General features: G+C 43.9%; 2 protein-coding genes across 2 annotated transcripts in view; one reads left to right on the top strand and one right to left on the bottom strand.

Moving 5' to 3' along the window:
- LOC138951665 (isoleucine--tRNA ligase, mitochondrial-like) overlaps positions 1 to 13,198 on the top strand; it is a 32,203-nt gene extending 19,005 nt beyond the window's left edge. The window contains exons 18-23 of the mRNA XM_070323210.1: positions 1,237 to 1,368; positions 10,037 to 10,143; positions 10,639 to 10,793; positions 11,411 to 11,592; positions 12,110 to 12,257; positions 12,690 to 13,198. Coding sequence (XP_070179311.1) covers positions 1,237 to 1,368; positions 10,037 to 10,143; positions 10,639 to 10,793; positions 11,411 to 11,592; positions 12,110 to 12,257; positions 12,690 to 12,847 — 882 coding nt within the window. The 3' untranslated portion in view covers positions 12,848 to 13,198. The remainder of the gene's footprint in view (positions 1 to 1,236; positions 1,369 to 10,036; positions 10,144 to 10,638; positions 10,794 to 11,410; positions 11,593 to 12,109; positions 12,258 to 12,689) is intronic.
- A 1,361-nt stretch (positions 13,199 to 14,559) lies between these two features.
- LOC138951664 (rab3 GTPase-activating protein non-catalytic subunit-like) overlaps positions 14,560 to 27,129 on the bottom strand; it is a 44,845-nt gene continuing 32,275 nt past the window's right edge. The window contains exons 30-34 of the mRNA XM_070323209.1: positions 21,977 to 22,189; positions 21,370 to 21,459; positions 20,724 to 20,969; positions 18,879 to 19,037; positions 14,560 to 18,254 (exon numbers count right to left, since the gene is read on the bottom strand). Of these exons, the coding sequence (XP_070179310.1) occupies positions 17,940 to 18,254; positions 18,879 to 19,037; positions 20,724 to 20,969; positions 21,370 to 21,459; positions 21,977 to 22,189 (1,023 nt within the window). The 3' untranslated portion in view covers positions 14,560 to 17,939. The remainder of the gene's footprint in view (positions 18,255 to 18,878; positions 19,038 to 20,723; positions 20,970 to 21,369; positions 21,460 to 21,976; positions 22,190 to 27,129) is intronic.

Genomic DNA, 27,129 nt, shown 5'->3' with positions numbered 1-27,129 from the left:
ATGTTCAGTGAATCGCTCTTCAAGGTAAAGTTTCGCCTAACAGGCTTGAGGTTTGCTGGTCGATGTGAATGCGTTATATATTGTGTGTAAAAAATGTTTGTTTGTCTGTCTGTCTGTCTGTAAAAAATTCCATTTCACACGGCAGAAATTAGTATGTAAAGCGCGGAGAGCACAGTTAATTGTGGTTCGCGCTATATAAGCTCACCATAATAATAATAATAATAAAAAGGTGAGATGGATAGACCTATGATCATTCAGTGGAATGTTCAGTGAATCGCTCTTCAAGGTGAGATGGATAGACCTATAGGATCATTCAGTGGAATGTTCAGTGAATCGCTCTTCAAGGTGAGATGGATAGACCTATAGGATCATTCAGTGGAATCCCCTTTTTTTAAGACCACCCAAAATCTGAAGAACAAAATCAGGTCTTAAAAAGGAGTGAGTCTTAAAATGGAGGTAAATTCAGACATGAACAGAACATCTGAAAAGTAGGGGTTTTAAAGGGGGGAAGTCTTACATTTTGGGGATGGGGGTCTTATAAGGAGGGTTCCACTGTATTTCATGTTTGTTTGTTTGTTTGTTTGTTTGCTTAACGCCCAGCCGACCACGAAGGGCCATATCAGGGCGGTGCTGCTTTGACATATAACGTGCGCCACACACAAGACAGAAGTCACAGCACAGGCTTCATGTCTCACCCAGTCACATTATTCTGACACCGGACCAACCAGTCCTAGCACTAACCCCATAATGCCAGACGCCAGGCGGAGCAGCCACTAGATTGCCAATTTTAAAGTCTTAGGTATGACTTGGCCGGGGTTCGAACCCACGACCTTCCGATCACGGGGCGGACGCCTTACCACTAGGCCAACCGTGCCGGTACGTATTTCATGTGGTGCAGAGTCAAGGTTTGATTAATGGACAAATATTAAAATTAAAATAACAAGCAAATGGAACATTCAGCAGATGCTCTTTGTCAGCACATTTTCTATTGTAGTGAGGCTTACCATTGCTGATAATTGCTGACTATAAGCCATCACCCAGTAAACACAAGACAACAGCTAGGCCCCAGATGCCTAAGATTTTTACGGTTTGTTGATCATCATCAGGCACTAGCTTTTCTAAGCAAACTGTTGGTACGTATTAAAAAGGAATGTCAAGCAGCCTGAATGTCTTGGATAGGCAGGGTAGACAAAAGACACCAAGTGCAGACTAACAATTTACAACATTTTTCTACAGGTGAGAAAGTCCATGAGGTACTTGCTTGGCAACTTGTATGACCTTGACCCTGATCGTGACCTGCTTCCCTACAACTCCCTGCTGCCTCAGGACCAGTACATGCTGCATCTTCTGCATGAGTTTGCACAACAGGTGGGAGGTCAACATTTGTGGTTGGCATTCTGTTTCCAGAGCATAAGAGATAAACACTGTATAATGAACAACACATGGGGTGAGAGAGATGGGGAAAAAAACCGAAAGTTAACAAAAATATGATACCGATACATGTATGCACCGCTTGGCAGTGATCTCATGAGTCAATTTCCACTGCTGATATGACTGAGTCACCAAGAACAACTTCATTTCCAAAACTCTTTGTCATTTCCTCTCAGGAGTCATGCAAAAGAAATGACAGAACTTGTACATTATGCCATCATTGTGCCATCTTTGGTATTTTGATGTCTTCACAAACTTCGTTTGGATTTTGATGTCAAAAAATTTCAGTTTGGAACAGAAGGACAAGAAGAGACATTTTGGGTGTTTTTAGTCATTGTGATATCTCACTAAAGGTGTGCTAGTGGGGAATTGTTTTTATAACCAGTATATTACTGTGTAACATTTTACAAGGTTACACTCGATCTGTGTCTGTGTCTATATATCTGGCTGTCAGTCTTATTACAGCAGTCCCTGCAATGTACGGCCCCCGGCGTGAGCGGACACCTGACATGTACGGACACATTTGCTCGGCACGGAGTGTTTTCCTTCTATATTTGCCCCCGCTTAAACGGACACCTGCAAAACGTGGACGCGGACACTCATTTTCGGTCCCAACAGCAGGTCATACCTCCAATGTACGGACAGACCATCATCAAATTTTCACCACAACAAAATCGATAACAGAGCAGTCCGGCTCTTGGTACAAAGATCACAGCCGCAATGGTGTGATGACAGTCACTGATAACTTGAGTGCACGTGTACCCATCGTGTGTCTGTGTGTAACCTCTTTCATTGACAAGATACTCTTGTTTCCCCTCAGCCTTGACCAGTGAGTCGGTTGCCTAATCTATGAACCCTTCAGTTGTCTTGCTTTGTCAAAAGTTACGACACAGTCAACTGGTTTTGCTCTGAGTGAACAGTGCAGCTGGCCTCTCTGGCCACAGCCCCCAACAGTACATGGCTGGAGGGAGTGAGAGAGAGAAAGGGGGGGGGGTGGAGGGTTAGCTGGCTAAACTCTGTGGGGTGTCCGGTGTCACCGCATGTCAGCAGGAAGAGCATTGGAGAGAAATAGAGAGGTGTACTCTTCCACACAATTTCCAAGCATCAGTTGTCACGGCTTGGGGTAGGCATTAGTGAGGGAGAGTGGGAGCTGTGTTATGTACAGTGTATTTCCGACTGAAGAGTGAAAAGTCACTGCCATGCCACATGATCGGCATGCAGTCAATAAAGCCGGGTCCGCCTAAACTACGCGCCAGCACGCGCTAGCACGCGCCAGCACGCGCCAGCTTGAACCATAGCACTTATATACTTTATTTTTATATTTCTAGTTAGTTCATCGTCCATTCTCACATAATACAAAATTTCAAACTTCAATGATGAAAAATACGGAAGTTATGACGAGTTTAAGGAGAGCTAATGCACTACTCTCAAATCCGACGATTTCCGCCATTGACTAAACAGCAAGCTACCACTTTGAAGTAGACGCTACCCGGTGATCCATAACACTTACATAATTTATTTTTATAGTCTATATAGTTAATTGTCCATTCTTACATAATACAAAATTTCAAGCTTGAGTGTTGAACATTTCAGTAGTTATGACGGGTTTTAGGCGAGCTAATGCGCTACTCTCAAATCCGACAAAATCCGGACTAAAACTGCGCGCTACCAAATTTAAGTGGACGCTACTGAGATTCATAGCTGTTATATAATTTATCTGTATGTTTCTAGTCATTCCATCGTCAGTTCTTACATTATACAAAATTTCAAACTTCAGTGATAAAATTTACGATAGCTAAGACGCGTTATAGGAGAGCTATCCTAGCTAAGGCCGTGGCTCCATGTCCGACAATCGTCGGATTTGAGAGTAGTGCATTAGCTCTCCTTAAACTCGTCATAACTTCCGTATTTTTTATCATTGAAGTTTGAAATTTTGTATTATGTGAGAATGGACGATGAACTAACTAGAAATATAAAAATAAAGTATATAAGTGCTATGGTTCAAGCTGGCGCGTGCTGGCGCGTAGTTTAGTCGGACCGATAAAGCCAGACAAGAAACAAATAAATTACTTGATTATGACATGCAGCTCTATCTGCTGCTATTTATTCAAACTGGTTTTCAAGCTTATTCTTGCAAAGCATCTGCACACGCTCCTCTGTGCTGTGTTTGTGTGGCTGCTTTCGTATGTCAGTGCATGGTGAGTGTGTTCACTGCCTTGAGGATTTATTTTATCTCTTCTTTTCAACACTTTTCATACAAATCCTTTTTACAGAACGTTTAAAGAAGTATTAAGAGTTTATTGTTATTGTTTAGTAGCCACAAGAAGTGATTATAATTACATATTCTTACGCCGAATCACATAATTTGCATTGACCCACTTCGATGCTTAGGTTATGATAAAAGCTACCCCGTCTAGGTATAAGGGGAGCAACCCCAACTAAAAAAGTGACTGCACCAGACTGACTGACACCCTGGGTTACGTCCCATGTAGCCTACTACGTCATCAATGGTGCTGGTCACGTGATACCCCTTCAATCGACTACTATCACTCAAGGGTGACGGTTGTGTTCGCTTTTGCTCTGGCTGGTTTTGTGTCTACGGCACCTACCGGCCTCGGCCCCCGTCTACTTCTTGCTGGCTTGCAGCTGGTGAGATCGTTCATTTTTTCTTGTATGTTTATTGTTTCTGCTGTGGATTTCGCATGTCCGTTGGACTCTGAAGTTTTCAGCAGTTGTTTGGCTTCCTCACGGTCGCCATTTGCATTAGCACGTTGTCGGGCTTCTGTTGTTTTAGCCGTGTTCGGTCTATTAACGCTGTCGTAGCTTGCTTTGTAGCTGCCGTCGGTAGCTTTTACGTACGTGCTTATCTATTGCTTGCTTGCTTCTGAAATGTTTGTGTCTGTACGGACTTTATTATTTTCAGACTTGTGGCTTCCTCCTTGGTCGCCATTTTTAGCTAGCATGTTGTTGTTATGTTGATTTTTCGTCCGTACTCGGACGCTTAACTCTTCGTATAGCTAGTTGTTTAGCTGCCTTTGGTAGCTCCTAAACTGGTTTTAGCTGCCCTCTTTGCTGGCTTCTGAAAGGTTGGCGTCCTTTCGGACTTTGCTAGTTTCAGTTGTTTGATTATTTTTCTCTCGGTGCTTACATGGCCGTTAATGAGAATTAGAGGGAGCTAAGGCCGAGGGTTAGGGCTTGGGCCCTGCTAAGCTCTATCCCTCAGCAGCCTCTTATTTTGAAGAACTCCGTTGTTGTTCATGTTGGCACAATTTTAGGCAATTTTTTTTTTTTTTTTTTTTTTACGTTGTTCTGTGCCGTTTTTTATGTTACGGACGATTGGCCGTCTGGCTCTCTGCCGTCCGTTTTGGCCTCTAAGGCTGTCGTTTTACGTCTGTTTCGGCTCCAGAGTCTAGGGCTCTGGGGTCTGCACTTATCTTTTGCTTATTTCCAGAAATAGATTCCCTCGTTCGCGAGGTTTGCCGCGGCGGACTTCGTCGCCAGCTCTGCCCCCCGCCTGGGGGTTAGGCGACGTTCTCTCCTTCAGACGCTGGGTCTTCTCCGGACCAGGCTGCTGTCCACCGCGATGTTTCTGGACGGTCCCTTGGGGATCTTCTTCTCCTCTTCCTGGCCGGCATTTGTTGCCTTCCGCTTGCGGTAGCGCAACAGTGCATGTCCCTCCGGGGATCCGGCCACTTCAAGGTTGGTGTCTGCAGCAGCCGTTTACGGCAGCTGCACTTCCGGTTTCCGGAATCGGATGTTCTCCTGCTAGTGAGCGACTTGCGTTCACGTCGGGTCAGAACCTCTCCGTACTCCAGCAGTCGGTTCCGACAGCTGGGCTTCCTGCTTTGGCAGGAAGTAGGGGTTCACCGTCTAGTGAGCGACTTGCGTTCACGTCCGGACCGAACCCCGCCTTACACCAGCAGTTGTACGCGACAGCTGGGCTTCCGGCTCCGGCCGGAAGCAGTGGTTCTTCCGCTCGTGCGCAGCCTGCTGTCACGTCCGGTGCGTCCCACATCTTACGTCAGCAGTCGTCCGCGACAGCTGCTTCCGGCTCAGGCCGGAAGTAAAAGGCTCACTGGCTAGTGTTCGGACTACGTTCACGTCCGGTTTGAGCCTTGCCTTACGTCAGCAGTCGTCCGCGGCAGCTGCGCTTCCGGTTCCGGCCGGGAGTGTAGGTTCACCGGTAGTGCACAGGCTGCTGTCACGTCCGGTTTGGGCCTTACCCTACGTCAGCAGTCGTCAGCGTCAGCTGGGCTTCCGGTTCCGGCCGGAAGTGTAGGTTCACTGGTTAGTGCTCAGGTTGCTGTCACTTCTGGTTCGAGCCTTTACCTACTTCAGCAGTTGTCCGCGACAGCGCCGCTTCCGGTTACGGCCGGAAGCGTAGGTTCACTGGTTAGTGTACAGACTGCTGTCACGTCCGGTTTCGAGCCTTGCCCTACGGCAGCAGTCGTACGCGACGGCTGTGCTTCCAGTTCCGGCTGGAAGTATCGGTTCACTGGTTAGTGCACAGGCTACTGGCACGTTCAGTTCGAACCTTGCCTTACGGCGGTGGTCGTACGCGACCTCTGCGCTTCTGGCGGCGGACGGAAGTGTGAGCTCACCGGTTAGTGCACAGGCTGCTGTCACTTCTGGTTCGAGCTTGCCCTACTTCAGCAGTCGTCCGCGACAGCTCTGCGTCTGGTTCCGGCTGGAAGCGTAGGTTCACTGGTTAGTGCACAGACTATGGTCACGTTCGGTTTGAACCTTGCCTTATGTCGGCGATCGTACGCGACCTCTGCGCTTCTGGCTCCGGCCGGAAGTGGGGGCTCACTGGATAGTGGACCTGCTATGGTCCCATCTGGTTTGAGTCTGGTTTTTTCGTCAGCAGTGCCCTTTGGGCTTGCAGGCTCCCTGCCTCAGGCGGATTAGCAGCTACCACACACTTCGGTAGTGGGTTCTGCCGTTCTCCTCACTTCCTGTGCCTTTGGTCTTCGACGCCTCTCATCCTCCTCTTAGTCAGGGGTGAAGTTTGGCCGTTGACCTGCAGGAAAGGGGCTTCAGGCTCCGGCCTTCCCAGCTTCGGGACATTAGCGGCTCAGAGGAGGTTGCCTTTGCCCAAGATGTCCCGGAATTTGCTGTCGTCTTTTGCCCCTCTGCGTGCACCTTTGCCGGTCACGCCGGAACTTCTTCTTTGGGGAACGTTTCGAGTCCCCTGCTCTCTGAGCAGACTCTCTTCCCCTCTGAGGAAGTGGGCAGACAGCTTTTGGAACTTGCTTCCATCTCGGAGACACTCCTTTACGGAGTTCTTTGCGCCCTTTACTCTCAGTTTAGAGCAGGACGCAGGGGATGCTTTCTCCACCTTTGCTAGGGCGAATTTAGAACGGAGAAGGCCTTCCTCTCTGCACAATGCCCATACGGTCATGTACAGACGGGACTTGTTCCTCGCCCATTCCTAGTTTGTGAGGAATCAATGAGACACCCTTAGTTCTTCACCCTTGGTGGATGGGTCTCTCTTCGGCCTCCTGGCCTCTAAGGCCTCCTGGCCTTCAAGTCCTCCTGGTCTCTGAAGCCTCCTGGTCTCTTAGGCCTCCTGGCCCCCAAGGCCTCCTGGCCTCTAGGGCCTCCTGGCCTCCAAGGCCTCCTGGCCTCCAAGGCCTCCTGGCCTCCTAGGCCTCCTGGCCTCTGAGGCCTCCTGGTCTCCAAGGCCTCCATGGCCTCCAAGGCCTCCATGGCCTCCAAGGCCTCCTGGCCTCTAAGGTCTCCTGGCTTCCAAGGCCTCCTGGCCTCCTGGTCTCCAAGGCCTCCTGGCCTCCATGGCCTCCGGGCCTCTAAGGCCTCCTGGCCTCTAAGGTCTCCTGGCTTCCAAGGCCTCCCTGGCCTCCTGGCCTCCAAGGAGATAAAGATGTGTAGGGACCTTCAGGTCTCTTCTTTTGCTCTTCAAGCTTTGAAGCAGCAAAACGGGCTCTACCTAAGCAGACTCAGCTTTTTCAGGCTAAGTCCTCAGCTCAGGTTTATCCGGAGAGGTTCTTCCTTTCACAGACGTCTTAGTCTGTGTTTTTTGGGAACAACATCCGGCATTAGGGCATCCGGGTTTTTCAGCCTCGGCTGGTACAACAGCCATTTCTTCCGTTGGTGGTGGTGGTTGTTGTTTGCTCTTTTGGACTCGGTCCTTGTGGGTCTTTCGCCGATTTAGACTCTGTCTTTCTCTAGCGATCGGACTTGTTCTGGTGTTTCGTCCAAACTTAAGGTTTACTTGAGTTGGCCTCGGAAGTTACATTCAGATTTTACTGAGTTTGCATTGGTTTTAGCAATGCATGGTGAGGGGTCATTCTTGTGGCCTATCACTTTTCTCAGCTTTATTGGCTAACCCTCCCCTTTCGGTGGAGGTCTAGTTAATTTCCTGGTTTCTTGGTGCGGGCTTTCAGCCCAGCATCTTTGATGGCAGGTCTACGGGCGTTCCGGCTCTCAGCCTTAGCTCGTGTAATAGTCTCCTGCCTGGCATGGGCGACTACGGTCTCCGTGTCTCTAGAATTTGTGTCTTCCTCTTCTCCCTCATCCTGCCATGAGGCGAGTCGGGTCGACTTCCGGTGGGGTGGGTTGCCTGTTAAGGTCACCCTTCTACCACTTGCATCTATTACGGACTCTTGCCTGTTGTGTTCCGTGTCTGATTCTCGGTTCTGAGGTATCAGACGTGTTTGGTTTTTCAGCCAGACTCAGGAATTTTCTGGGCTCGGTCGGCCGCGAAATTTACTTCGGGCCCTTCTTCTTGAGAACTCTCGTTCAGGGAGTCTTAAGGCTGGTTAGCTTCACAGTTTTCTGTTTTTCCTTTCCAGTCTCGTTTCTGTTTTGGGTTTTTGATTTTCTTTCATTTACCTACAAGCAGACTGCTTTGTGATCACTCTGACTTTAGTCATTTCGGTTAGAGTCACCGGTCACATCAGGCTTTGGCCACCGCGTTCTCCGCTCTGCTGGCGGCTTACACTTTTCGTAGGCCGCTTCTTCCTCTGTTTACCTCCCTCTGTGCTTCTGCATGGACTGGTAGTGGACTTCTGGTGACCGTCTCTTCTGAGTTGTTTCTTTGAGTTTGACTCTGGTTTTTTGTACTCAGACGTCTCTCTCTCTTTCTAGGAAACAGGTCACTCCTCTCTGGAGCTGACCGTTATCTCTCCGGCCTTTCGGGCCTCTCTCCATGCCAAGGTTTTTTCTTTGGCATGATTGTCTTACGGTCCTGGGGAAGGTTGGTGCTTTTCATTTATGATCGGTCAACCTTACGCTTAGTCGTTTCCAGGGTTTTTGGCATTTCCTTCCAATAGTAAGGGGGGGGGGGGGGGGCAGCTTGTCTGTCCCTCTACTCGGCTCGGGTTATTCAAGACTTGAGCCCCTTTCTGGGCTGTTTTTTATGGTTCAGGAGATGGGAAGAAGTGCTGAGCACAGCTTACGGGCTCGCTGATGCTGTCTTTCGCATTTTTTGCCTGAGCGGCATTGCGACTGTCATTTAGGTTGGTTCTCGGTCCTCGTTCTGTCTTTTGGCAGTGGGCCAGTTCCTGGCAAGGGTTTTAGAGTGAGCTAGATGTTTTCTTTCTCACCGGCTCTTTCCCTGATGTTTGGCAGTGGGCCAGTTTTTTGGCGAGGGATTCTCTTCCCCTCCGCCTTGGCGTAGCTATCGGCTATCTTTCCCCTAGGTTCAGCCCGAGCTCTTTTTCCAGGGCCTGGGCCTCCTCCTCGGCCGTTTTACGGTCTGGGAGGTTGGATGATGTCCTGCACACAGCTTACTGGTGCTCGGCTTTTGTCTTTATCAGTTTAATAGGGAGACATTGCTGCCTTGGGCCTCTTCCTTGGCCGTCTTGCGGTCCTACAGAATGAGCGAAGTTTGGAATACAGCTTATTGGCGATCAGACGATGTATTCATCGGCTTTTATCTGAGAGACATTGCTTCGCTCTGTAACGATGGATCAAGGTCCCTGCCTGCCTTGGTGGCAGCGGGCCAGTGCATTTCCAGAAATTGATGGTGAGTTTGAACTTTTTTGGATCTTACCCACCGCCTGGTTGGAGTTATCTGCAAATTATGTGATTCGGCGTAAGAATATGTAATTATAATCGAAAATTTTTATCTAAATTTTGATTTGATTAATATACTTACCCGAATCACATAAGTAATTCCCTCCCGCCTGCCCCGCTCGATATTTTTAGTATGCTATTAGTCGATTGAAGGGGTATCACGTGACCAGCACCATTGATGACGTAGTAGGCTACATGGGACGTAACCCAGGGTGTCAGTCAGTCTGGTGCAGTCACTTTTTTAGTTGGGGTTGCTCCCCTTATACCTAGACGGGGTAGCTTTTATCATAACCTAAGCATCGAAGTGGGTCAATGCAAATTATGTGATTCGGGTAAGTATATTAATCAAATCAAAATTTAGATAAAAATTTTCGATTAGCATAGACTCAATCCTGTTGTTTGTGTGTCTCTGTGAGTGTATGGGGGAGGGGGTGGTGTGGTCACCCCTCCCGTGACCGGACACCTGCAATGTACGGACAGTTTTGCTATGGCCCAAGGGTGTCCGTTCATGAGAGGGACTGCTGTATATGAGTTGGGACTATTTTATATTCTGTTTGGTGGATTGCAGGTGGAAGGTTTTTACGAGGAGTACAGCTACGGCAAAGTGCTGCAAGCCTTGGAGCGTTTTGTCAACACCTCTCTCTCTAGCTTCTACATCAACATGACAAGAGACAGGTACTGTACCTCCACCACCATGAGACAAGCTGTTTTTTCTGCAAACAAATAAAATGGAAGCACCATTTTTGAGTAAGACAGTTAAAAACTTTAATTATCACTAAACTTTTTGTGTGTTGGATCAAATACTGGTGTCTCAAAATTTACTTGCAGCATACCCTCAGGGCAATGACGTTGCTTGACCTGTAACGTGTGCAAAGCATTCTCTTCCATTGAGGTCAAACTAAAAGTTTTCCACTTGTAACTGATCGCTTTCTTCTTGGTAGATGTTGATCTTCAACAGATCTAATGGTTATGAGAATTACTCTTTCAAAAAGAAGTGATGATCTAAAGCTGCTACTTATGAGTGTTAACTACAAATGTTCCTGCATGCACAAAATGAGTGATTCAAAGCTGGTACTGATTATGAGTGTTAACTATCTTTTCTACAGATGTTACTGCACAAAATGAGTTATCAAAGTTGGTAGTTATGAGTGTTTACGGTCTTTTCTACAGGTGTTACTGCAGTGACCACGACAGTGAGGAAAGGCGGTCATGCCAGACGACCCAGTACCATGTAGTGAGGGTGCTGAGTGTGGCTGCTGCCCCCATCCTTCCCCACCTGATGGAGGAGGTGCACGCTCACTTGCCTGACAACGCCAAACACACAGGTCTGTCACTTTGTTCTTTTCACTTAAAACCACGCCTGACTGCCAACTGGGCACCGAACAAATGGCATTGCTTGACAGACTCTCTACAGTGTAAGACAGACTCTCACCGATGTTCTTTGTATATGTGCACTATGTCACTGAACAGAAAAGCATAGTTGATAAATCTGTTCGCACAGCAAGCTGTGATAACTTGAGAACTCCCTTGGTTGTTACATAACACTGGTATCCAGAACTATGCAGCAATTTCACACACTGCTGCCTTCTAATGCAGAACTGCTGGATGTGCAGCGAACAGAGATGGAGTGCTGAAGCAGAATCTGAGACAGAATAGTCCAGGGTTACTGATCAGTACACATCTTATTTCAAGCATATAAAGAATGACTCACTATTTGCCAAGTGTTCATTCTGTCTTCCAACAGTTTTCAGGCCTCACAGAAACGTAAAGAAACAAGTCAAAGAGCAGAAGTGAGACTTCTTTCAGAAGTTCTGTCATACCTGTTTCAATTCTAGTTAGCCTGAGTGCAACAAATTATGATATGTAGATCAGTTGCACAGTGGTCTTGTGTTTTAACTCACTTTCTCGATTTTTGAACCTGCCGTTTTTCTTTTTTATTCAGATGTACTGTTCAAGGGCGGGTGGCTGGAAGTGGAGGAGGAGTGGCACAACCCAGAGCTGAAGCATCGCATCATGCCGGTCTTTTCCATCCGGGACAGCATTGTTGACGCTCTCGCCTCGGCCAGTCCTTCAGAGTTTGAAGTCCTTATTTATGCCAGCCCACTGCTGGATAAATATCTGAAAGTAGGTTGATGAATATGCACACAAAATGTGGATTGATGTATTTGCTGTTGAAGCATGCATGCGCACCATTTTCTACACTTCCGGTTATGACATCTCTTGAAAGTTTTGTGTGGAAAATCACGGTCCTAAATTTTTTTGTTTTTTTCCTTTTTATCTGAAAAGGGGTAAGATCTGTTTTTTTGTGAGGGTGTTTGAAAAAAGTGTTGATATTAGTCAGGTGAATCAGTGTCAGGTGAATCAGTGTCAGGTGAATCAGTGTCAGATGAATCAGTGTCAGGTGAATCAGTGTCAGGTGAATCAGTGTCAGATGAATCAGTGTCAGGTGAATCAGTGTCAGGTGAATCAGTGTCAGGTGAATCAGTGTCAGATGAATCAGTGTCAGGTGAATCAGTGTCATATGAATCAAGGTTTCTTAAAAATTAGCGAGGCAAAACCTCATATCAATCACGCTTTACCCAATCATGTGATTTAAATGTTTGTTTGTTTTCTATATATTTTGTGTGTGCTGTGGTTGTAGGAGCTTCAAAAGGACAACATATCATATGTGTCACCGCTGTGTGAACTCATGGGAACATCACATGTCACTGTGCTGACCGTTCCTCCTGATGTAATTCCTGACGACGACTGCATGTTTGTGTCGGGCTCTGTCGACATTCACAAGAAGGGTCAGTTTTATCCACATCTTCATCAAATAGACCAAAAGGTTTCAGACACTGCGAATAAACTTTTTCGCGAGATTGCATGGGTGCATTTTGTGAGCTTAATTTGTATCTAACAACTGTCGACATTCACAAGAAGGGTCAGTTTTATCCTCATCTTCATCAAATAGACCAAAAGGTTTCAGACACTGTGAATAAACTTTTGCGAGATTGGGTACATTTTGTGAGCTTCTTTTGAGTTTAACAACTGCAGGTCCTTTATCAGAAGGTGATCAAAACCTGATTCAGAATCTTGTTATCTGATAATTTTACAACTTTTTAGCTGCTTTACAGAGAATAACTCTCGCCTTGTTTTTTTCCGTTCTAACTATGCAATTGATCAAGTTTTATCACCACCAAAAAACTTTCTAAATGCCGTTTTCTTGAATGTTTCAACAGAAAAGGATAAGGTGGTGACAGTCAACAACGATTACAAGCTGATGATCATGGTGTCGGACGCTCAGCTTTGTGAACGATGTCGGCGCTATGTGTCCAACTCTTCAACCTCGCCGTGCGATCGCTGCCTCCATGTCCTGGGGGGATCATGGGCCTCTTGACACAGTCACTGAGAAACAGAACACTTTGGGTGGTGTGCTGAATTCATGCGTGCGTGCGGTGTGCGTGTGGTGTGTGTGTTTGGATGTAAATGATATTGCTAGTGCGGCTGCCATTGCATTTGTGAGCGCCAACTACACATTGTATCTTAATTCTGTGGAGAAATAGAGTATTTTGTTGTTGTAAAATAGTGATTGGTTGATTCACCGAGTGTGCTAGTACCGTCTGTTGAATTGTGGATTACAACTTTATTTAACACATTTCACTTTATTTTCACTGCCATAAAATGTATTACATGTATGAGATTGTATGGTGTGTACCTTGTTGGGGAAGAGAAAATATGACTAAATGTAGTTTTTAACTTTATTCTGTGTACATGTGGAGGTTGGTGTGTACATTGGTGTTATTTTTGGAGGTTGTCATAGCTCTTGATGTGGAGACTGGTCAGTATGCCAGACTTTAGCTTCACCTTTTCCCCACCATAAAAAGATCGCCAATTTTGCCAACATGATGTTGTTGCTGTCGACGCTTAAAGGCACAGTAAGCCTCCCGTAAACCATCATAGATACGGTCAGGCTTTTACACACAGTACAAACACCCTTTCATTTAAACACTCACCGATTGAGAACATCCTAGGTGCCCTCCGTAAAGAGCGAACAATTTTCAAAGAATTTATTTTTGCGTGGTTTATCTTACTCCTGAGCTATTGTGAACCCGTGTGATCCAGTTTCCCTTTTTCACAATGTAGTCGTCAGTTTGTCATTTGAATGCGACTCGATGTGAGCTTATCTACAATAGCACGTTTTTATGCACGAAACAAACAGCTGTGGTTCACAAGTACTCTAGCGATGGCTTTTGACTGTTGAGAGGAACGGCGATATGCATAAACCGTCGTCTGCTACGACCCTTGCGTGACCCTGCTTCCGGGCTTTTCTTTTTTCAAACTTTCACCACTTCGAATTGTACTGATCTTGTCTTGATTAAAGAATGTTTGTGTAACAAGCTGTCAATTTATTATTTAGATTTTAAAAGTTAGGTCTAGCGCAAAATTGCACCACGGTCCAAAAACATTCTGATAATCATCGATCCACGGCTATCGCCAGTTTACATCGATAGAATGAGATCTGAAGGGAAGTAACTCATTTTTGATCTGAGTTCAGAATGGGTCCAAAAAGTGTTTGAGACAATCTGCAAAATGAATTCTTTAAAAATTGCTCACTCTTTACGTAGGGCACCTAGGATGTTCCCGTTTGGTGAGCGTTCAAATGGAAGGGTGTTTGTACTGTGTGTAAAAGCCTGACAGTATCTGTGATGGTTTAAGGGAGGCTTACTGTCCAGGTGTGATTTCCGGTATTGAATATTCATAACTGCCGTCCAGCACCAAAACGAGGCGCCATTGTTGTAGAGGAGCAAGTCCACGAAAATAAATTCTTTGAAAATTTCTCACGCTCGACAGAAAGCAGCCAGGATGTTCCCGTTCGGTGAGCGTTCAAATGGAAGTATGCTTGTACTGTATGTAGACGCTCGGGGAGCTCTGTGATGGTTTACGGGAGGCTTACTGTGCCTTTAATGACATCCCTGAAAATGCAACCTGCTTAGCTTTGAAGGATGCACAGTTTTAGATAATTTTGCTTCAGAGGCAGAAACACATAACAAAGTTGGATTAATTACTTCAGACAACATAACCAGTAGGTCATCTTTGCAACAGATATCAGTGCTTTGAAGAGTGTTTATTACAAATGTTTTAAAGCATGGCATTTACAATGTACGTCAGATACCTAAACAGTCGTTTAACGTCCATAAAGCAAGTTGCATGTACCAGCCTGCAACTAAACAAATACACTTCTGACTGTATTGCACTCATTTGGAAGAAAACGCGGCACACAAATTAGGGGGGGGGGGGGGGGGGGTGTCACACACATATACCACATGCATCACATAAAGCAGATTATGAACTCTTCGATCATTGAAAGGTTCAGAAATGAGATTTTATACATAAACTTACAATTTTACACACAAATTTAAAGACCCAGCACCCATTCTAGAAATTCGTGCCAATCCGTAGATTATCCATTTTAGAAATTTGTGCAAATCTGTAGTGAAAATGTTTAAAGTAAATTTCAAAGCCCTAGGACCCATTCTAAAAATGTGTGTAGTGAAAATGTTGGGGTTTATATAAGTATGTTCAACAATAGTAAGCAAAGCTGTGGAGTATACCTACTTTTTACTGCTGATTTCAACCATAGACCATTTATCCTGGACCGCCAACTAGCTCTCTCTCCGCTCTTTCTCTCTATTACGAGGTAGCGGCCCCTCGCATTTAGGAACGAAGAGAGGCACAGAAAAGCGTGCTATCCTTCTCAGCGCAACTACTACCCCGCTCTTCTTGGCCTTTCATAAATCAGGGGGATGTCATATCCGGTGTCGATTGTAAACATGGACAAAGTTGCCGAGGTAAGTTCTGAAAATGCTAAAATAAACTCAGCTAAAGTGCATATGGAACATGTTTTTCGATGAGTTTTGTTAGGTTTAGTTTGGAGTTTTGGAAAATCCAGTTCCTTGTCACCTCCCATTGTCACAAATAACTGGAGCGTGCTTTCTTTTCACTGTCTTTCAAACCGGACGCTGAGCGCCCCTGTGAAAGTCGAGCGTCGTAACCTCGAAGGGTCACGTGACGAGTTGGCGGTCCAGGCTATTTGGTCTATGTTTCAACTAACGAAGACACAAAAACCTTTTAGCCTCAGCAGAATTGTTGGTAAATATGGAGAGTTTAGAATAGACAATGTTTGGAAATAACCATTTCAGGATTTTTACAAGCGATATGGCAGAGTGATAGCCACTGACATCGAGGCATGCTTTTCAAAGTGAGACAATAGCAACAGCACCTGCTGACTGGCATTAACCTGCCAACGCGATGAAAAAACTGATTTGTATGTTGCTTTGCCTTGCTTTGAAAAGCCCGCCTCGATGTCAGCGGCTCTTACTCTGCCACACCGCTAAAAATTCTTGACAGTTATTTTCAGAATATGTCTATTCTATGTCTGGCGGTTGGAGGTGTCACCTTGGAAAGACTGTTGGTCATCTGACTTCTACCAGTAAATATCCTACAAGCTCCAAAAAGAAAGCAGCCTCAGGACAATGCAACAATTGTGGAAGAAAAAAGAAATTTCAAGAGTAAAGTGAAGCTATTCAAAAAGAACATTCACCTGCAAAGTGGTTGCAAAGAAATAAAACAGCATAGATACACATAGATATTTATTATTTCAGATTATCAAAAACTGTAGCTAGCACATTGTAACAGCAAGTACAGGGTGTGCACATGAAACCTGATGTAATTGAAGAAATTTCTTCTATTGAAAGTGTGCAGTCAGATAAAAGGTTTCATAAGTCTACCATCAACCTGACACAAAGCACTATAAAAAATACTCCCTAAAAACAGGATACTATTGAACTAAGAGGAAGACTAGATCAGAGTATAAATGAGATCGACTCTGAATGGAAAAGCATTTGTTATACCTGTCTGTACACAGAGAATCCATTCTTCTTCTTCTGCGTTCGTGGGCTGAAACTCCCACGTACACTCGTGTTTTTTGTACGAGTGGAATTTTACGTGTATGACCGTTTTTTACCCCGCCATTTAGGCAGCCATACGCCGTTTTCGGAGGAAGCATGCTGGGTATTTTCGTGTTTCTATAACCCACCGAACTCTGACATGGATTACAGGATCTTTTTTGTGCGCACTTGGTCTTGTGCTTGCGTGTACACACGGGGGTGTTCGGACACCGAGGAGAGTCTGCACACAAAGTTGACTCTGAGAAATAAATCTCTCGCCGAACGTGGGGACGAACTCACGCTGACAGCGGCCAACTGGATACAAATCCAGCGCGCTACCGACTGAGCTACATCCCCGCCCGACACAGAGAATCCATTCTTAAACTTCCCTCCCAGTTCAAGAGACCCTGTATTTACATGTTTCAGCAAAATGTACATGATACATGTAACTGTAAATTTCCGGCATTTTACCAGCTTTTATGTTGGAGATGTTGAAAGAAAGGCAATTGTCAGACCGCAAGTCTGACGGGTTTTAAATGCTACTGCGCTGGAATTACAACTTGGTTTGACCGATTGTCCAGACCAAATGACCCGGTTTGTAGGTTGTATTCCTATTAGTTTTTCGTTAATTGCGGTTTACAAAACACATAACGTGATCACAGTGCAAAGTAACATGTACCAGCTTTAAATTTCCATTGAAAAAGTTCTCCTGCCTGGCTCTTAGCACCCATGCTTCGACAAGATCATCGCAACGAGTATTCACTTTTTTATGGCTTTAATAAGACAATTGTTTAGAGTATGCACAGAACATCAGAATCATTCTGGTTTTTGTGACACGAGCACACCCTCCCACCAATTGGATGAAGTCAAAAGTTTTACTGGCACTGAAGTGCAGTGGAAACTAACTGAGTAAAGTTAGGCAAGTATTAACATGAACATTGTACTCCCAAGAGGAAGGCTTTGCAGGACACAATAATGTTCAGTCTTATCTTTCACCATATCCCATCATCAAATTTGTACTGTATTTGTAATATCCACAGTTTTTGCTCATCTTTAATTGTTGTCATTTCGATGCCAACTTTCAGCATAAGCAAATAACTTGGGAAACACTCGTGCCCTGATTTTCATCATCTGTTTTGAAGCAATTGCCTTCTCAGAAGGATGTAACAGAATACCGTATTCCTTCATATTTTGTCTTCTATCATCCTTGCCTTCTTGCTGTTGTTGCCATTCTTGTTCCAGGCTATCAGGTTCTGTTCAGCACAGATGTTGCAGTTTTGGTATTGGTATCATGTCATCCTGTGAGGTTAGCCTCATGAAAAATCGGGCTGCTTCATCACTGAGGAAAGCGAGCTGCCATACAGTACGGCGCTACATACATTTTTTTTCCCCCCTGCATGCTTGTATTCATCTTACCAAGCCCTGAGACTTTCACTGTGAACTTGGGATCTTTTCACATGCATAAATTCACACTGACCATATTTCATCACCTTTATAAAAGCAAACATACTCCACCAGTCTCTGCCTCGCACGTCTCGCAGATCACTTTTTACTATCACCCCCTCCATCTTTTTTCTGCCTTTTTGCCTCGCTTTGTCCTGGATCCTGTGTTTCAGTTTGTCCAACACTCTGTTCCTCGGTTTGTTCAGCGTCTTGTGCCACAGCCTGGGGCGAAGCCTGTCCCATGAACTCTGGCTCGACGCTGATTTTGAGCGTCATGAGCAGCTCAGTGAACTCGATAAGCTCCAAGGCAATGTCTTGTTCCTTGCTGCCCTCAGGCAAGCGTTTTGACGCCTCTTGCAACAGACGGATGTTGTCTGACAGGGGAGACAACTTGTAGGCCAGCTTGTCCACGTCCTGAGGAAGACAGGAAAAGATATACAAAGTATTTCTAGAATGTAGGTAAGACCCCCCCCCCCCCCCCCCCCCCCCCCCATTTTAAGACTCCCTGCCTTTAAAGACCTGCTTTTCTCCGACTTTCTATTCATAACCTCTGTAAGTTTACCCCCATTTTAAGACTCCCTCCCTTTTAAGACCTTGTTTTCTCAGATTGTTGGGAGTCTTAAAGAGGGGTTCCAGTGAAGCAGTTTGAATGCATCGTGAAGCTACTGACAGTATGTCCACTAAATATTCATTTCTAGCCGAGGAGGAGCACAAAAACACTTTGCTGAAGTAGCTCACAGTAAATCTTTCTCCATTGCTTCTGATGTGACAGAGTTCTCTCTTGATAACAGGTAGCAGAGTACTCACGAGTCTCTGAATTACGGTAGAGTTAATTGTGACCAAGTTGACACAGTGTCTGTTCCAGCAAGCAGCACTAGACAATAAAGGATTGCTGGAGTAAGATACATGTACTATGTTTTACCAAGAGTTACTAAAGGCAATGCAGTAAAGACAGAGAAGAAAAATGTGGTAAAATTACCATGCATTCAAGATTGTGTTTAAAAAAACAATAAGAAGAGTCAGAAGTTCAGCACAAACCATGGATTTGAGCCAGTAGCTGAGACGAGTGGTCATTTCTCCCAACAGGCGTGGCGTCTTCTGTGGATTTTCCAGGATAACGCGGTACGCCATGCGTCGCCCGGCAACCATCAGCAGCTGTTTGCCAAACTTCTCCTGTTCTCCAATGAAAGCGTGGATCTGTATAGGACAGAAAGGGAAAGTCAATATTCAAGATTGTGTTTAAAAAAAATTCAAGAACAGTCAGAAGTTAAATAAGTAACAGAGTTATTAACAGGCTGCTCATGTCTACCTGTTGATTAACCTTTTGAATCTGGTTTGTGGTACATGTAGTAAGTATTATTTAGTGAGTATTTCTACGCACATACCCTCCCAGGGGGAGGGAGGGGGGTTGATAAAGAGGATATATTTGTATTTGACAAAGTGACACCTTGAAGTTGTGATTGCTGTCAAAATAGTCTTAGGTGTGTGCTGTTATGCATAGCTATGTGAGTGCAACGAATAGATGCACAAGGTCCAGGCATGAAAACTGAAAAAAAAAAATACTGAAAAAAAAATTCGAAGGCGCCGCCAAGTTTTGCAGGTGCGAAGCGCCAAGACTTCTAGGGGGGTCCGGGGGCATGCCCCCCCGAATTTTTTTTTTTTCAAGGGTGCAATTTGGTGCAATCTGGGGCTATCTGAGCCTTAAAATTGGATTCAAACATGGCCCCAACATACATACAAAACAATTGCGTTTACAATATGCCGTGTGAGATGGAATTTTTTACACAATATATCATGCATTCAAATCGGCCAGTAAATCTCAAGCGTGTTAGGCGAGTATATACTTTTCACGGCCTATTATTCCAAGTCACACGGGTATTTGGTGGACATTTTTTTTTATATATGTCTATACAATTTTGCCAGGAAAGACCCTTTTGTCAATCGTGGGATCTTTAACGTGCACACCCCAATGTAGTGTACACGGGACCTCGGTTTTTTGTCTCATCCGAAAGACTAGCACTTGAACCCACCACCTAGGTTAGGAAAGGGGGGAGAAAATTGCGGCCTGACCCAGGCCTGAACACGCAACCTCTCGCTTCCGAGCGCAAGTGCGTTACCACTCGGCCACCCAGACCTTAGACAAGGTTATCCAGTCAATCATTCAGTGAGAGAATTTGTCTCTATATTTCAGTGCACATCTGCTTCCAAGTAAGCGATAACATCTGAACAATTTCAGAATTAGAAGGACTGAAATCTTGCTTGAAAAAAAGACCTGCACCCACATTTTATGCATCTCAACCCCGCCCATGTTTTTTCTTAAATCATCTCCATCCATTTAGGCCACTTCTATTGTCATAAAATTCTGTAAAGAGAAGACCTTCAGGCATGAACATTCTCGGTATTTTCCGAATTTTTGAAAAAAAATAATCCGTATTTTTTTTAAAAAAATTCCGTATTTTTCCAATCGAGCGCACAAAAAAAATGTTTTGTATGTATTTTGGGGCCATGTTTGAATCCAATTTTAAGGCTCAGATAGCCCCAAATTGCACCCTTGAAAAAACAAATTTCCGGGGGAGCATGCCCCCGGACCCCCCTAGAAGTCTTGGCGCTTGCGCATGCGAAACTTGGCGCTTCGCGCCTGCGAAACTTGGCGGCGCCTTCGAATTTTTTTTTCAGTATTTTTTTTTTTCAGTTTTCATGCCTGGACCTTGTGCATCTATTCGTTGCACTCACATAGCTATGCATAACAGCACACACCTAAGACTATTTTGACAGCAATCACAACTTCAAGGTGTCACTTTGTCAAATACAAATATATCCTCTTTATCAACCCGCCCCCCCCTTTCTTCCAACCCTCATCCTCTCAAGCCCCCCAATGCTCACCGTCCTAGCTAAATCGTCATGGCCGTACGAGTACAGCTCAATGATGTTGTGTCGTCTGATGAACTCCTCGTCTGCTGCCATTTCATCAGCCAAGGTCATGCATATGCGCGGCCAGTAGAAGGTAAGCATGTTGGGACGTTTGGGAACGTTGGGTGACGGCACGTTGGGTCCCACTTTCATCACCTTGGGTTCGTGAACAGGAGTGCCTAACGTTTCGATGGCATGGGTCACAATACGCGACAGGGCCTGTTAATGTACATTAAAGACATACGATATTGATTAAAAAACAAACAAAACCTCTCTTTTTGACCCTCTCATTCAAAGTAAAAGCTCTAACATCAAAATTGAAAATTTCAAAAGGACGTCATAATGTGAATAATGGTGTCATAAATATTCTGTCTCTTCTTCTGCATGTCTCCCATGGAAGTGACAACAAATTTCGAGAACAAAGTTTGTCTTGGTGACTTCAACATGTCAGCAGTAGAAAATTAATGGTGAGGTCGTAAAGCCGCAATCATCTTGATTATTCGTGTTTGCATTGTTTTTGTTTTCAGCAAATCTCTGTACTTCCAAAGAAAGCCATCATAGCATAAAGAGATACCATTTAAAGCTATACAAATCAATACAAATAAACAAAATACTGTACCGTTTTTCTCTCCAGGGCAAGAGTATCATCGATGTTCTTGTTTGGAAGCAGTGGGTGTGCATGCAGATCCTTGAAGAAAGCTGCTTTACCCTGAAGGAAAAAAAGCAGCATGGACATTTTCTTTTTTATGGAGAATTTTGTTTAAACAATCGGCCAATAATAAAAAGTTGAACAAGATGTCAACGCTAAAAGCAGATCAGTATCAGCTCAGACTAAAAAATCTACAACTCTTCACACATTGAGTCAAATCTGTGAAGACTGATTGTAACAACAAAATGTAAGAAACATGCAGACTGAGAAAGCCTGCCACTTGAATCAGGAAAACGATAGCTATGTCCCCATTGAAGACAACTGACAGAGTGTAAGTGGGCATGATTCTTTGTAACGTTGACAGACAGAGAACTACAAGCAAAGATTTTCTTAGATTTGTGGAAGTCGTAAAAAGGGCGTTCCTTTTATTATATTATTGTGTGGCATATGCAAAGAGTGTATGGGTGTATACTTATCCACACCAGGACAAATACCAATGGCTTTTATGCTATATGGCGGAATAAATTCTTCTTGTTCTTGTTAACTACTAACCTTTCTTATTTGTTTAATCACTCACCTTCCTGTCAAAGAGCGACATGACCTTGACATTCTTCATGTTGAAGAGCATGACAGAGTGCATGAAGACTGCAAGCTGCCAGTGCAGTCGCACCAGACCGTAGTTGGTGACCTTGGCGTCCACAGCTAGCTCTCCCAGCGATGCCGGGCCCCTCATGTGCTGCCAGTTGTGTTCCACGTTGCACACAGGCACCTCATTGGCCTCACAGTTAGCCTGAACATCATGGAGTTATATTTTTGAGGATCTACCTAGCTTAGCCTGAACATCATGGAGTTATATAGTTGACCATCTAACTAGCTTAGCCTGAAAATCATGGAGTTGTATTGTTCAGGAACTATCTAGCTATCTATTAGTCTAAAAATCATGGAGTTGTATTTTTGAGGTTCTATCTAGCTTAGCCTAAAAATCTTAGGAGTTATTTTTCTGAGGATCTATCTAGCTTAGCCTGTAAATCTTAGGCGTTATTTTTCTGAGGATCTATCTAGCTTAGCCTGTAAATCTTAGGAGTTATTTTTCTGAGGATCTATCTAGCTTAGCCTGCAAATCTTCGGAGTTATTTTTCTGAGGATCTATCTAGCTTAGCCTGCAAATCTTCGGAGTTATTTTTCTGAGGATCTATCTAGCTTAGCCTGTAAATCTTAGGCGTTATTTTTCTGAGGATCTATCTAGCTTAGCCTGTAAATCTTAGGAGTTATTTTTCTGAGGATCTATCTAGCTTAGCCTGCAAATCTTCGGAGTTATTTTTCTGAGGATCTATCTAGCTTAGCCTAAAAATCTTAGGAGTTATTTTTCTGAGGATCTATCTAGCTTAGCCTGCAAATCTTCGGAGTTATTTTTCTGAGGATCTATCTAGCTTAGCCTGCAAATCTTCGGAGTTATTTTTCTGAGGATCTATCTAGCTTAGCCTGCAAATCTTCGGAGTTATTTTTCTGAGGATCTATCTAGCTTAGCCTGCAAATCTTCGGAGTTATTTTTCTGAGGATCTATCTAGCTTAGCCTGAAAATCATGGAGTTGTATTTTTGAGGATCTATCTAGCTTAGCCTGTAAATCATGGAGTTAAGATTTTTGAGGATCTATGTAGATTAGCCTGAAAACCACAGAGTTAGATTTGAGGATCTATCTAGCTTAGCTTGAATATCATGGAGTTGCATTGTTAAGTATCTATCTAGCTTAGCCTGAAAATCATGGGGTTGTATTTTTGAGGATCTATTTAACTTAGCCTGAAAATCATTGGAGTTATCCAGCCTAACAGAACGGACGGGCTTAAAACACAGTACAGCGTTCAAAAAGGCTCTCACCAATCCATCCCCCCACCTCCCTGTGCGTAGAGCGGGTACGCGTCCCGGTCCCCCACCTCCCCCACTCCACCCCCACCCCAGAAGGAAGGGGGTTCGTGTCTCGAGACGTCACACCTACCACATCTCAACTCTCGCTCACCATACCCCAACTACTATTGGGTGTGCGCGCCAGCCGGCACCCCCTGCCGGGAGCGAAGGGCCAGGGCTCCACCCGGCGGGACGGTAGCTGTGCACCGCACACCCTAATAGACCCTCCACACCATACCCCAACTACTCTCTTGTTCGTTCCTTAGGTGAAAATCTATTTTATTCTCAAAACTATTTTAGATGTATGTAATTACTCGTCAATATACGACAAACTATTTTATACGCAACATTATTTAGAGGCCAGTACCATGTGTATATACCCCATATCTGTGTGAGCGAATGTGTTCGGTGCGTCACTGTGGCATAGATAGCTCTCTTAAACTGCAAGTGATGCGAAAAAAGGCCTATGTGCTGTATATATCTGCTTTTAAGCTCTCCCTGTACAAATCTGAATCACCTGTTTTAACCTTTGATTTTATAAAGTGGCTCTGAAATTTTATCACTTTTTATAAAGTACTTTTTTGGAAAATAAACGTATACTTTTAACATCCTATTCCCAATGCTCTTGGAGACAACGGGTGCCAAACCCAATCATATTTAATCACACTATCTAGAAGAAGAATTTATCCCTCTTAACAAACTTTTATCATCACTACTCCTGCCACCCCGTCATCCTCCCCTTTTTTCTCACTTTTACCAGCTCCTTAGCTCCAGTCACCAACTCATGTCCCAAATAGAAATAGTTTCTGAGAGGACGTAAACTCCCCCTTCTAGTTCATTGGAGTTATATTTTTGAGGATCTCTCTTGCTCAGCCTGAAAATCATGGAGTTGTATTTTTGAGGATTTATCTAGTTATCTAAGGATAAGAATAAGATGTAATATAGTCCTGTGAGGTTACCCTCATGGAAGTTCGGGCTGCTTTCTCACCAGGTAAAACAAGCTGCCATACAGTACGGCGATTCCCCTTTTTTTTTTTCCCCTGCATGTGTGTATTCATGTTTTCAAGCCCTTAGTCCTTCGCTGTGGAGTTGGGTTCTTTATTGCGCGCATGCATGCACAGAGGGGGTTTTCGGACACTGAGAAGAGTCTGTTGCTCTGTTGGTTATGACTTATGTTCATGTCTATTGCATCTTTTTTTCATTTTTTTCAAGCCAATCAGCTACAATTGCCAAAATAATGGCTCAAACTTGTAAAAGAAAAAATTATGTTCAACAAAAACAAAAATGCAGCTGAAAGACAATGTAATACACACACAGAAAAAAACAACCAACAACAAAAACCAAAGAATAAAAAAAAATTAAAAAAAATTACATTCTAATTAATTATTTTTGTGTCTCTCATCTTCAACTCTGCTAAATGCCCATCGCATTCACACTTCACCCTCAACATGTTTTTACATTGTACCAAGAAAACGGAAACACACACAGAGAAGATAAAGATGATCCGACACATTCAAATCTGTTTTTTCTGAACTAGCCCTAGGTCAGTTATTTCATGTGATGGTAGGGAGAGAGGGAAAGGTCCGAAAGCAGCAGGGAGGTCTTGAGTATTAGGGAAACAAGCACAAATCGGAAGGATATATATATATAGACTACTTCAAACAGGGAAGAAGGCATGCATATACAAAAGCATCTCTCAAAACCAACATCAAAATATCTACGTTCATTTACACAGATCCTCAATACACGATGTTTAGAAATAACTCTGTCTGGTTCTGAAAGAGTGAATACCCTTGCTTTCGAGTCAAACTTTCCCACGTGACATTATATGCCAGCGACTAGCGAGAGGTGTGTCTAAAACACGTGGACAAGGAGCATGAACTCTTTCAAAACCCATACACACCCGAAAGAGATGTGTCTGAACATTGTCTATTGTCCAGACTATAACCCATGTTACCACAGAAACATCAACTCTTCCATGTGTGCATTCCCTGGAAGCCCAAACTGTAAGATGCAGAGAATGATGACAGGAACAAGAACAGACAACAAGCAAACAAGAAGAGACTGGGGGAAAGGGGGGGGGGGGGGGATGAGGGAGATGTGCAGGAAATCACTGAGACAGCTACAAGACCACTACAGTATTATAAAGGTGACCTCACACCAATGCACCATCCATCTTTAAATGTTAAAAGATTACTAAAAGCCCAAACCAGTCTACATGTTTTATTACAATACAATACTGCTCTCCAAGCATGATAAGCAAAAGAAATTAGTTGTATCTGAGTTAATCTTTACAAATTTTAATCAATAAATCATGTGAGTGACTTGTTTCTTGTATATAACTATTTTGCTTCTACTTTCAAATCTTAACCAGTTTTATCTGAAATAATTTTTAGCGCAGTATTTAAAACCACTGCATTTGTATCTGCTGGCACATGACGTTAGTTAAGGAATACCTGAACAACACAAAACCACAACCACGCTAAACGAAGCAATGCAGACTCATGCAACAAACCTGACAGTATTTTTCCTGTTCAAACAAAAATAAAAGCAGTCTTCCAGGTAGTCTTCTTTTTGGGGGACCAATATATTTTTGAAGATTATGAGAAAGTCAATTGCAGACTGTAAACCCAAGCCAAGAGAAAACTTAGCAGCATAGACAATCCTACAAAGAATATTGGCTTGCAAAAACAATGGAAATTACCTTTCTCCCAAACCACACACTCTTATTTGAATGTTAGGCGGGGATGTAGCTCAGTCGGTAGCGCGCTGGATTTGTATCCAGTTGGCCGCTGTCAGCGTGAGTTCGTCCCCACGTTCGGCGAGAGATTTATTTCTCAGAGTCAACTTTGTGTGCAGACTCTCCTCGGTGTTCGAACACCCCCGTGTGTACACGCAAACACAAAACCAAGTGCGCACGAAAAAGATCCTGTAATCCATGTCAGAGTTCGGTGGGTTATAGAAACACGAAAATACCCAGCATGCTTCCTCCGAAAACGGCGTATGGCTGCCTAAATGGCGGGGTAAAAAACGGTCATACACGTAAAATTCCACTCATGCAAAAAACACGAGTGTACGTGGGAGTTTCAGCCCACGAACGAAGAAGAAGAATTTGAATGTTATGCTCAGTTTTAATTTCATGCCTGAACACAACTGAATGCTGAATTTATTTTCATGCTCGCCACCAGAATGTTATCACAGTTATGCCAGCAGACATAATGCAATGCAACTGACATGTATTAAACTTTTCATTGTGTCAGGCTACTGAATTATATTGTGCTCCAAATGATAATTCTTGTACATTCTCAGGCATACATTAGCTATGACCAAAAAGCCAGCATAGCACCTGCACATCAGCTAAAGAATAATTGTGATGAACAGCCAAAGAAGCTTTCATTTTCAAAAAGAAAGTATCTCGGAAAGTAACGGAAGTTAGAACTATAGAAGCATATAGAAAAGAAACAAGAACTGAACAGCCAAAGAAGCTTTCATTTTCAAAAAGAAAGTATCTCGGAAAGTAACGGAAGTTAGAACTATAGAAGCATATAGAAAAGAAACAAGAACTGAACAGCCAAAGAAGCTTTCATTTTCAAAAAGAAAGTATCTCGGAAAGTAACGGAAGTTAGAACTATAGAAGCATATAGAAAAGAAACAAGAACTGAATACAAATGATTTTTTTCTCCAAAGCTCATCTAAAAAGAAAAATTCTGTGACAAAGCAAAGGAATGAAGCAAAACAGGTAGAGGTTGAGGTATTCTACCTGTATGTGAAGGTTTCAGCTTGGTATATAAACAGTTCAGGTATTGCAAAGGATCTACAGATTGGAA

The sequence above is a fragment of the Littorina saxatilis genome, linkage group LG17 (genome assembly GCF_037325665.1).
Source record: "Littorina saxatilis isolate snail1 linkage group LG17, US_GU_Lsax_2.0, whole genome shotgun sequence".
Classification (NCBI taxonomy): domain Eukaryota; kingdom Metazoa; phylum Mollusca; class Gastropoda; order Littorinimorpha; family Littorinidae; genus Littorina; species Littorina saxatilis.
This window is presented reverse-complemented; position numbering and strand designations above follow the sequence as displayed.